The sequence below is a fragment of the Dermacentor albipictus genome, chromosome 7, assembly GCF_038994185.2.
Source record: "Dermacentor albipictus isolate Rhodes 1998 colony chromosome 7, USDA_Dalb.pri_finalv2, whole genome shotgun sequence".
NCBI lineage: Eukaryota > Metazoa > Arthropoda > Arachnida > Ixodida > Ixodidae > Dermacentor > Dermacentor albipictus.
Window position 1 is genome coordinate 96160794 of NC_091827.1, and position 12124 is coordinate 96172917.

Here is a 12124-nt window from a genome sequence, read left to right on the forward strand (position 1 = left end):
CGCATACACCAACTGGAAAGCGACTTAGAAGGTAGGATCGAAGAAGTGAAGTCTGCGAAAGCAAATGCAGAGCGAGTGCCTGAGCTCGAGACGCAGCTCTCTCTGCTTCAAGTGCGTACACAACAACTGGAGAGCGACTTGGAAATTAGAACGAAAGAGATGAAGTCAGCAAAAGATGTGCTTTATAAAGCTCAAAGAGAGTATGAAATACTTAATATGGAAAACAAAAAGCTTGATCGGCATAAAAGCAGGCAATTTTCTGTCGAATGCTTTAAGGACAGCCCTGAGGACATTAGTTTCTATACTGGGCTTTCAAACTTTGAATCATTCATGTGCTTCTTCCGTTTGATAAACCCCGGTGAGTGTGTGGAAAATATAAAAGTATGGTCTAGGAGCTATTCAAGTTCATCAAGTAATGCAGGGAGGCCGCACATGCTGACGGCTAAGGACCAGCTTTTTCTTGTTCTCGTCAGGTTGCGCCTTGGGCTTTTCGAAAGGGACCTTGCCTACAGGTTCAGGGTGTCCATTGCTACAGTATCCAGAATATGTACCACATGGATCAGCTTTATTTATTTGCAGGTTGGCCAGATGGACCTTTGGCTAAGCAGAGACAAGGTTGACAAGGCTATGCCAGCCATTTTTAAAGAGCGATACCCATCAACAAGAGCCATTATCGACGCGACAGAAGTGAGATGCGAAGTTCCAAGCTCTCTGGTCCTTCAGTCGGCGACCTACTCAACCTACAAGTCAACTAATACAATGAAGGGTTTGGTTGTCATTTCACCTGATGGAACGATCACGTTTCTGTCAAAATTATTTACAGGGTCTGTGTCAGACAAAGAGCTCGTAGAAAAAAGCGGGTTTTTAAAACTCGAGTTTGAGCCTGGCGACTCGGTAATGGCCGACAAGGGCTTTAAGATACAGGACCTGCTCAGTGCAAAAGGAGTTGCGTTGAACATTCCCCCTTTCCTTCGGAGACAGCACTTTACTGAAGAAGAAGTTAGACAAACAGAGGATATTGCAAGTCTCAGAATACATGTCGAGCGGCGCATTCAACGTATTAAGGCATTTCATATTTTCGACAGGCCCATCCCACTGTCAATTGCACCGATCATTAATGAAATTTGGGCATTGTGTGCATTCTTAAGCAATCTTCAAAGTCCTTTAATAGCAACCTAGGATCTGCAGCAGCAACAATCTTGCTGCAGTGATGTGCAAGGTGTCAGTTCAGTACTACATAACCTTCGCAGTGACTGCCAAGCTAGCATGGCCAAAGCAATGAGCACATGGCTTCAATACTCGTTACAAGAAAAGGATACAAGGCACTGTCAATAGTATCACAAGTTTATTAATAAATACATAAATGCTCATTCATTTCGTAATATCTTGAATTCAACATCCACTGTTCGTACTGCATGTTTTTGCCAAGTACGGCAGAAGTGTGGAAAAATAAAAGCTGTCCAACCTATTTTTGCATTTCTGCCATTCACTTTCAATGAATCGAATTCTTTCGACAACTAGAAACTGTGGAGCATACATGACAAAGTCAGCCCAAGTAAGCCCTGAAAGGGCCATCTGTCCAAGCACCTGGTAATAGTAATGGTGGGTGCGGTTTAGCCTGTACGTGCCGTGGCTATCTTTCACAAGGCACGAGCCATGAGTACTTGGTATTTTCAAGTCTTTCATTGAATATGGGCACTTAACTTCGACAATACCATGAGGATTCGGTTCCTCTGGGTCCCACACCACACGATCAGGCGATGCACCGAGCCATGGGCACGTGGGATCCACAATAAGGCCGCAGTGGAAGGTCTGAATATTGTGCCGGAAGGTTCGGAGGGTTGTTTCATATTTTTGAACAGCCATGGCTTCGCTTGAAACTCCGTACCTGAAAAAGAAATACCATGATGCAAGTTCTGTCTTTTGCATTCTGTGATACAATCCACGTTAGGCAGTACATACGGTGTGTATACATATGCTAATATTGTAACGATGTTGAGGAGCACAGGTTAATGAAATGATATTTATTAAAGACCAACCTGTACCCACGACTAAAAGCTTGATTGACAATAGTGTGCAAAGCTACTCCCATTTCCAAGGTTTTTGATCCATGTGTGACAACAGGTGCACATGTGTAATCTGCTAATAACATTCATTAGTGCCAATCACTTGTAGCCACCGTGATTCACTGGAAGCAAGATTATCCATAGCAGATGTAAACAAGGAAGTGCCTCGCCTGTACACTTTGTCTTCTTGTGCTATAGTTTTCACTTTGTTGTGAACTAACTTGGCCAAGAAAATGTTTTTGGACCCGTACTTACTGGATGGCCCTGACTCTAGACATATCTCGGTCTGCGGTGAGGTTCTGCAGGCCTTTCTCTGTCCAATTCTCACGTGTAACAGCAACACCAAAATTGGAAGCAGTCAAGCGGTTTTTGCGAGCAGCTTTCCATGTCGCACTTTGGCTCTGCTGGCGAGAGGTCTGCTCAAGCTGGCGAGCTTCATCAACAGACAGCATGAGAGCCTGCATATAAGGGTGCAGCACATGTTAGAGTTAACACCCAGAAAGCGGACATAACAGAGTCAGCATAGTTTTGTAAACTAATAGAACTGTTTGGTTGCTAAGCAGAAGAAATAGTGTTATGAAAATGTAGGTTAGTTAGCATAAGTAAGGTATATAGTGAGTAGCAAGAGCACACGTTGAAAAACACACGGGCACTACTTGGAAGTCGTGCACAATGTTATTGCATTTTCTGGCTTCATTCCATGCTACATGTATGCTATGAATAGGCTCTGCTCGCAAGAGGTCTGTTCAACCTGGTGAGCTACATCAACAGACGGCACACGAAAGCCTGCGTGTAAGGGTGCAGCACATGTTAGAGTTAACGCACAGAAAGACATAACCACAGTCAACATAACTTTGTAAATATTATGTTTGGTTGCTAATAAGCAAAAGCATTATAAACGTGACGAAGTAGGTTAGTTAACACAAGTTATGCAGCACGTAGCAAGAGTATGCTACATAGGTCGAAGACAAAGAAGCGAAAGGTGTGCACAAGGTTCTCATGTTTCCTGTGCTTTATTCCATGCTAAATGCCGGCATGCTACATGCATGTATGTGCTTGCCTCGATTACAGCCTGCTGCATTGGTGGCAGGCCCACGCACGACACAACAGTGTTTAAGGGTTCTGGAAAAAATGCTGGCTGCATGGGTGTCAACTCTGTAGTCACCCCAACCTGAATTTCTGGGCATAAATAGGTGGTGAAGTCATGTGGTACAAGTGGTTTCTGACTCCACAAGAGGCTGCCTTCACACGTCTCGCCAAACAAACTGTCTGCTTTCTTTAGCGTTGCAGACTGCCAGTGCTCCAGAAGTGGACTCGCAGTATGTGCAGCCATCTCTCTTGCGAACTGCCTCGCAGCTTTTTGAACATCTTCTACGCTCCTTGGTCTTTTCCTGGCTTCATAAAGACGCGATTGGAGCGGGTAAGAAAGACCGTCTGGCCGTGCGGCTCTCCAGTCAATTTCGTCGACGCTAGAAGCCGGTATTTTGTGCCCCCGGGGCCTCCTCCAGATTTGTGGCAGTTCCGTACATGACATTTCCGGCGGAGCCTCTGCATACCCGTTATCAAGAAGTAGCACAAGGACTTTCAAAAGTCCCATGACATGGTGACATGTGCCGTTTTCTCCAGCTGCGCACTCGCATGTACACTCTTTCACAAAACCATCGTGCGTCAGCAGGGCGGTCACGGCATATGGTGTTGCTGTCTTCTTTTGGCTCCTGAAGCACTTAGCACGTACGCGCACGAGCGTGGAATCACTGCATCGAAGTAAGAAGTACAAGTTAACTTCTGCTGGCGCCAGCATAAACGCATTCATTACAGCTGTCATATCGGGCGACACGTTATCCTTCTGCACGGCAACATATCACTTCGCAAACGCATGTGAATCAGCCTGTGTGCCTTATGAACGGTCGTTGTATCGTTTAACAACAAAAACGCTAGCAAGCAAGCGAAAAGAAAATGATAGCGAGGATACTTACTGCGTTGTGAATGAACGTGTTTCAATCGTCGAGCATTGGACGTAGCTTTCTGCGACGAACTTGTGGCTGCGTAGTGCATTGCGGTTCCCGACGCTTCTCGACGTGCGATACGCCTCTATTTTGCTTATATCAAGGCTTTTCGGTATGACAGCGAGGCTCTTGGACCACGACATGCTGCTGCTGTGCGTCAACCTAGCGACCAGCGAACACACCGCACCACTCGCACTGACCAACTAATGGCGGACGACTCATAGAGTAATAGAGTAACGGCACGTGGAGCCTCCTGTGTCAATGTTGCCAGACTGAATTAGGAAAAGGGTCTATAGGACACACATTTGGTACACACAACTTCTTACTCACTGAAAATGATCCTCCAACTTGCGGTAGATGCGGGGAGAGGCTGACCGTCCTCCATGTCCTCCTGGAGTGTCGGAAAGCCGAATCTGACAGAAAGAAACATTTTCCGTTAGCATACCGGCAGCATATTCCCCTTCATCCTGTAATGTTACTCGGCCCAGAACCGCTCTTCGACACTAACGCAGTCCTAAGTTATCTGAAAGATGTTGTGTTGCATGTTGTTAGCCCAACATGTTCGTAGCGTCTCCTCTCTTCAGAGGATGGCGCTGCGATAGTTCTTTCGTGTAGCACGTGCCTCTAGGCCCTTGTGTTTGAAGGGCTCTGGCGAGGCAACAGTGCTCCAGGCATTTTTACCATCTCATATATTTTCTATTCTGCATCATTCTTTCACGATGGATTTTAGTGTTCATAGTATTCGTCATCTGTCATCGCCATAATTTTATAACAAGTTAATTTTACGCACTCTACAGCGAATATTTTTAGGCCACTTTACAGCCAAGTCACATCTTCCATAATACATCGTCAACATTACAACTTGTCATGGCGCTCTTTGGCCAAACCTGGCCCTTGCGCCACAAAAAACCACACATCATCATCATCATCCCTCCCGCGCGTAGCCGTGCGCGGCTTAGCCGTGTCCGGGGAAAGGGGGAACCTGGAGGTTGAGCCGATGCCGGGTGCTCGGACCGTTAAGGCCCCCCGGTGGAGGCAACACACCTCTTTGGCCTCTGCTTCACGTAGACGGCACCCCCGGACTGACCCACCCGGGGGAAATCGGTAGTCGCCTCTTCCTATCTCTCTCTCCTCAAACCTTCGTCTTTATCTCCCACTTTTTTACCTTTCCTGTCTTCTTCTCTCTTCCATTTACTTCCTTTCTCCACGGCGGCAAGGGTTAACCTTGTGTGGATATCCTACCTTGGGTACACCATATTTGGTTATAGTGACGGCGTACGGCTGGCGTCGTGCAGGCTTGGACACAAGCCCTGCCGCGTCCCCTCGTTGGGCTCCGTGGTGGGCGGTCGGCGCTGTTGCCGAACACACACACTTTCCTATGGCAGCTCAAATCTCTGTTGTCCATGATAGGCGTCTCAAAAGATGCCGCACCGAAGTACCGTTTCAATTCTCCTTTCGAAGCAACGCTCCATCCTTCCCCAAATACTATGTAGTCCACAGTGAATGTAACACACCTGTTAGAAAGCTTTCTCCATTCCTGGTCGCCAAATGCCTGAAAGATAAAATCGGACAGACATACAAAGCCTCCAAAATGTCTAGCGGGGACCTCCTCCTAGAATTGAATAGTAAAGATCAAGCAGATAAGCTGTCTGAACTTACCAGTATTGGCGAGGCGACAGTGACTGTTTCAGCCCACAGAACACTTAACACAAGCAGGGGAGCAATATCTGAAGAAGACTTTATTGGTTTAAGCGACGAGGAACTGCTGGAAGGTTTCCAGGAACGAAATGTCACCAAAGTACAAAGAATAGTAATCCGCAGAAACGACCAAGAAATCCCCACCAAACACGTTATACTCACCTTCGGAACAAGCGTAATGCGTACTTCACTCGATGCAGGTTATGTCAAAGTCAATGTGAGACCATATATTCCAAATCCCAGACGATGTTTTAAGTTCCAAAGATTTGGACATGCTTCACATGCATGCCGAGGGCAAACAACTTGTGCTAAATGCAGCTCTAACGACCACCAATCAGAGAATTGCACCTCTTCGCCACATTGTGTTAACTGCAAGGGAGATCACCCAGCTTATTCGCGGTCCTGCCCGTGCTGGAAAAAAGAAAAAGAAGTCATTGCCCTAACTGTAAAAGAAAAAATTTCGTTCTTTGAAGCCCGAAAGCGGCTATCGTATCTTCTGCGAAGAACTTATGCCGACGTGGCGCAGGCGGGGGCAGCGCCACAGAGGCCTCCGGAGTCCTCCGAGCCCACGCGCAGTGGTGCCGCAGTGACTCCTCCCGCCCCCGTGGTGGAAGCAGTCAGTACTGCCCCACCCTCTTCGACGGCCCTGCAGACACCAGTCCCACAGGGCCCTAAAATCAAACGAACTCCAAGGCCCGAGGCGCGTGTCTCGGCGCCTAACTCTCGGTCCTCCAGCGCCTCAGAGAGAGCGATGGAGGTCGACACAAAAACCCCGGTGTCATCGACACCGAAGGACAAGCGCTCTCTAGAGCGCGGTAAGAGGGACAAAATCCCAGTAACCACTCAAATTAAGAAAGCGATAACCTAAAGGTTATCGCTCATTTGTATTAGCCTTTTTCTCCATGTCACCTATAACCCCACCTCTTAGTTTTTCGTAGTGCCATTTCTTACCCTTCAATTCCAAGATGGCTTTTATTATCCATTGGAACTGTAGAGGCCTTTTACATAACTTAGGTGACATCAAAGACTTGTTAAGTAACTTCTCTCCTGTGGCCTTGTGCTTACAAGAAACAAACTTAGGCGAAAAGCATAAAAACATTTTAAAAGGATTCACCGTTGTACGGCGCGATCGTACTCAGGCGAACCGGCTTTCGGGTGGCGTAGCTATAGTTCTACGGAACGGCATTGCAGCTAGAGAAGTTACCATTAATACTCACTTGGAAGCCATTGCTGTCACGGTTTTAGCACATAAAACCATTACCATTTGTTCAATGTACATTCCACCACATTCCCATTTTACTGTAGGAGATATGGAGTTAGTTTTAAACCAGCTACCCAAACCTTTTTTAATTGCAGGTGATTTTAACGCTCATAACATCTTATGGGGTAGCAAAACAACTGACACCAGGGGACAAACACTTGAAGATTTTATCCTGACTAACGAAATATGCCTTTTAAACACTGGTGCGCCAACCTACTGCTCCCCAAGCACAGGAGCTATGAGCTGTCTTGATCTGGCGCTGTGCACTCCATCTCTGTTGATCGATTTTAAATGGAGTGTTATTAACAATCCTTATGGTAGTGATCATATGCCCGGCATTATTAAAAACACATCTCCTTTCCCTACAGTCCCACTAAGACCACCCCGTTGGAAACTCCATCTAGCAGACTGGCCTCTCCTCAGCGAGAAGGCCAGTCTTGACCACATATCAGATCAACAAACAATAGACGAAATGAATGAAAATATTATTGCCTCCATACTTGCTGCAGCAGAACAGACGATCCCGCAGTCCTCCGGCTTCTTAAGGAAAAAAGTAAAACCCTGGTGGACGAATGAATGCACTCAAACTAAAAAAGCACAAAACAAAGCATGGGGTATCTTTCGGAGATATCCAACATATGATAACCTCCTGAATTTCAAAAAAGCAAAGGCGAAAGCCAGGTACACGCGTAGGCAAGCCGAAAGACAGTCCTGGCAAACCTATGTATCCTCCATCAATAGCTCAATAACATCCAAAAGAATGTGGGATGAGCTTCGAAAGTTTAGAAGCGAGTACGCTCCTTATACGATCCCCATACTGTCACCTCCAGGTACAAAAACGAATTTAAAAGAACAAGCAGATATATTAGGGCAGCATTTCCATAACATATCAAGCTCACTAAACTACTCCACTGAATTTCAAAAGTATAAACAATCAGCAGAAAAACAAAAACTTCCGACAGCAGGAAGTTCCGAGAAACCATATAATGCACCCCTAACACTTTCCGAAATTAACAGAGTACTCACTACCGGCAAAAAAACAGGGCCAGGTCCGGACAGAATACATTACACAATGCTCGCACACCTATCCTCAAAAGCAGCTAAGACATTGCTCCGCTTCTTTAACATAATCTGGGAAACAGGAACAATGCCGAATGCGTGGAAAAAAGCCATTATAATCCCTTTCTTGAAAGCTGGAAAGCATCCTACAACAGCTACCAGCTACCGACCTATAGCACTCACAAGCTGTCTCGCTAAGTCCTAGGAATCCATTATAAACATCAGATTGGCATGCGTCCTCGAAACTGAGAACCTGCTCGATAATCATCAGTGTGGGTACAAGAAAGGCTGCTCCACAACAGATCATCTAGTTCAGTTAGAACACGAGATACGTGCAGCCCTTCTACAAAAGCAATATTGTCTCACAGTTTTCTTTGATCTTGAAAAAGCGTACGACACAACATGGAGGTTCGGTATTTTAAGGGATTTAGCGGACTTAGGGATCCGCGGGAGAATGCTTAAATGTCTCGCTGATTTCATGTCCGATCGAACATTCCAAGTGCGTTTAGGAACGGTGCTGTCCAGCGTATTTATTCAGGAAAACGGTGTACCTCAGGGATGCGTATTGAGCACAACATTGTTTGTGGTGAAAATGAACTCGCTCAATAATGTAATTCCATCTTCTATAATGCATTCACTATATGTGGATGACCTTCAAATTGCATCTCGTGCATCGAACATGGCAAGCTGCGAACGACAAATTCAAATTGCACTAAACAAACTAACGCAGTGGGCATCTGAAAACGGCTTTCGCTTCTCAAGTGAAAAAACGATTAGTGTTGTCTTTACACAAAAAAGAGGCCTACAACCAGATCCCATCCTTAAACTACAGGATGCCACACTACCCGTGAAACAAGAACACAAGTTTCTGGGTGTTCTGTTTGATAAAAAGTTGAACTTTTCTCGCACACATCAATAGTATTAAAATCAAAGCGAACAACGCGCTTAACATTCTAAAAATCCTCTCCCGGAAACGGTGGGGCTCTGACCGTAAATGCCTGCTACACATCTACCGCACTTTGGTGCGCAGCATATTGGACTATGGCAGCATTACATATGGTTCAGCCAGACTATCTTACGTCCGACGACTTGACCCAGTCCACAACTTAGGACTACGACTAGCATGCGGTGCCTACAGAACATCACCTATACAGAGCTTACATGTTGAATGTAATGAACCTCCTTTACAGCATCGCAGAGCGCTGTTAACTTTTTCCTACATACTCAGGATCCGATCCTCACCACAACACATATGCTACAACATCGTCACAAAGTGCAGCTCACGCTTACATTACACAAATAAACCAAACATGATTAGGCCGCTTATCTTGCGATACGAGGAATACTGTCGGGATTATAACATCCCCCGGGAAGTCTTCCAGGTTGCCAGAAAGCCAGAACGTTTACCCCCGTGGTGTGATTTCACAGCGTTATGTGATTGGACACTAACACATCTAAAGAAAAGAGACACAGCACATCAACACATTATACAGGAATTCCGCGCTCTTCAAGACAAGTATACAAACTACATAGAATTTTATACTGATGGCTCTAAAACGGAAAAACACGTGGGTGTAGGAGCCGTAACAGAAAATTGGGAAACAAGTATTCGATTACCTCAGCATGCCTCTGTCTACACAGCCGAAGTGTACGCGATATGGACTGTAGTTCAAAAGATCATTGCTGACAAACTGGAAAACACTGTCATATACACAGACTCACTAAGCGTACTGAAGGCTCTACACATGAAATCCCAAAGTGAACCCTTGTTAGGCGATATTTTGAATGCATTAACGTCAAACAAATATGGCAGATCAATCAAGTTTTGCTGGGTACCAAGCCATGTTGGAATAGTAGGTAACGAAGCAGCGGATAGATGCGCATCAATGGCAGCTTACAAAAACATTCAAAATACAGCACTTCCATATAAAGACAGTGTCAATGCGATTCGTAAGGCCTTGACTTCAAAATGGCAACGCAATTGGGACACTTGTTTAAGTAACAAGCTTCATTTAATTAAACCTGTAGTTGGCGAGTGGAAATCATGCAGTCACCAGCAACGATTCTACGAGGTGATCCTGTGTCGACTTCGCATTGGACACACACATCTGACGCACAATTTCCTCCTCCGAAAAGAAAACCCGCCAACTTGCGAAAAATGTAATGAAGCTCTTACAGTCATGCACATCTTAATAACATGTCCACACATCGATACACTGAGACGGAGGTTTTTACACAGCCTGTATAATTTGCACATTCCATTACACCCTGCCCTATTACTAGCAGATGATCCCCTAGTGCCATTTCCTAACCTCTTCGACTTTTTAGAAAAAACTGGCTATTTACACCAGCTATAATGTCATGCAGGTTTACCTGCCCTAACGGTCCGTTTTATTTTGTCTTGTGACTGGCGCAGCATGGCCTTAGTTGCCTTTGTGCCACTAAACCCAAACTAACTAACTAACTAACTAGTTTCCCCGTCAATTCTGTCTGAACTCGAATGGCAAGTTAACAAGAATCCTTACGGAAGCGACCACTTCCCAATCCTGCTTAGAACACCTGAAGTAAAGGAATATCCACCACAGGCTCCTAGGTGGAAAATTGACACTGCCGACTGGGAAAAATTCCGAACTCTATCTTGTATTTCGTGGGATGACATGTCCTCGCTAGGAATTGACGCTGCTGTCGAATATTTTACAGCCTTCATAATAGATGCCGCATCTAAATGTATATCACAAGTAAATGGCCTGTCGTGCAAACCGCGTGTTCCGTGGTGGAACGACGATTGTAGGATCGCACGTAAAAATCAGAACAAAGCGTGGGGGTTGCTACGCGCCTCCCCCACTGCGGAGAATCTTATTAACTTTAAAAAAGTAAAATCACAAGGCAGGCGAACCCGCCGTCAGGCCAGAAGAGAAAGCTGGCAAAAGTTTTTATCGGGCATCAACTCTTATACAGAGGAATCAAAACTCTGGAACAGGGTTAACAGGATAAAAGGACGACAAACTTATTCGCTCCCCCTGGTAAACACACAAGGCGATACCCTACTTGAACAAGCAGACTCACTTGGGGAGCACTTTGAAAGTGTATCAAGCTCAAATCATTATTCGCAATCATTCCTGAAATATAAACAAATAGAAGAATGCAAGCCACTCACCAATAAATGCCGACAGAATGAACCGTACAATTGCCCTTTTAGTGCTGCCGAGTTGAAAGCGGCCTTGAGCGCATGCAAGAGTTCCGCACCAGGATCCGATAGAATCATGTATGAAATGCTCAAAAACTTACACAATGACACGCAACTTACACTACTTACACTCTTCAACACCATCTGGGACGCAGGGTACCTTCCAACGGCATGGAAAGAAGCCATTGTGGTCCCTCTTTTGAAACAAGGGAAAGACCCTTCTTCAGTGGCAAGTTACCGCCCGATAGCCCTCACAAGCTGCATGTGTAAGGTATTTGAAAAAATGATAAATCGGCGACTCATACATTTCCTTGAACAAAACAAATTGCTTGATCCCTTTCAGTGTGGCTTCCGAGAAGGGCGCTGCACAACCGACCATCTTGTACGTATTGAAGGACATATTCGTGACGCGTTTGTACACAAACAGTTCTTCTTATCGATATTCCTCGATATGGAGAAGGCCTACGATACGACCTGGCGCTACGGAATCTTGAGAGATTTGTCAGAAATGGGCACTCATGGTAATATGCTAAACGTAATAAAAAGCTACTTGTCCAATCGTACCTTCAGGGTGAAAGTAGGCAATGTGCTGTCACGTCCTTTTGCACAAGAAACCGGTGTACCCCAGGGTGGCGTGCTCAGTTGCACACTCTTTATTGTTAAGATGACAACACTTCGTACTTCCTTACCACCGGCCATTTTGTATTCCGTCTATGTGGACGACATTCAAATAGGTTTCAAATCCTGTAACCTCGCAGTGTGCGAGAGACAGGTACAGCATGGTTTGAACAAGGTGTCAGGGTGGGCAGAGAAAAATGGATTCAAAATCAATCCTCATAAGAGTTCT

The 12124-nt window shown here is 45.5% G+C and overlaps 2 protein-coding genes across 2 annotated transcripts; one reads left to right on the forward strand and one right to left on the reverse strand.

Moving 5' to 3' along the window:
- The first annotated feature begins 304 nt into the window (after positions 1-304).
- LOC139047546 (uncharacterized) lies at positions 305-1179 on the forward strand. The gene has a single exon (XM_070521378.1). It carries the CDS (start codon positions 331-333, stop codon positions 1177-1179), a length of 849 nt encoding a protein of 282 aa, XP_070377479.1. The 5' UTR covers positions 305-330.
- Positions 1180-1392: 213 nt separating this feature from the next.
- LOC135896995 (uncharacterized) lies at positions 1393-3210 on the reverse strand. The gene is made up of 3 exons (XM_065425554.2): positions 3127-3210; positions 2322-2524; positions 1393-1888 (listed from the first exon to the last, which is right to left on the reverse strand). Exons 1-3 carry the CDS (start codon positions 3208-3210, stop codon positions 1393-1395), a joined length of 783 nt encoding a protein of 260 aa, XP_065281626.2.
- Positions 3211-12124: the final 8914 nt, after the last annotated feature.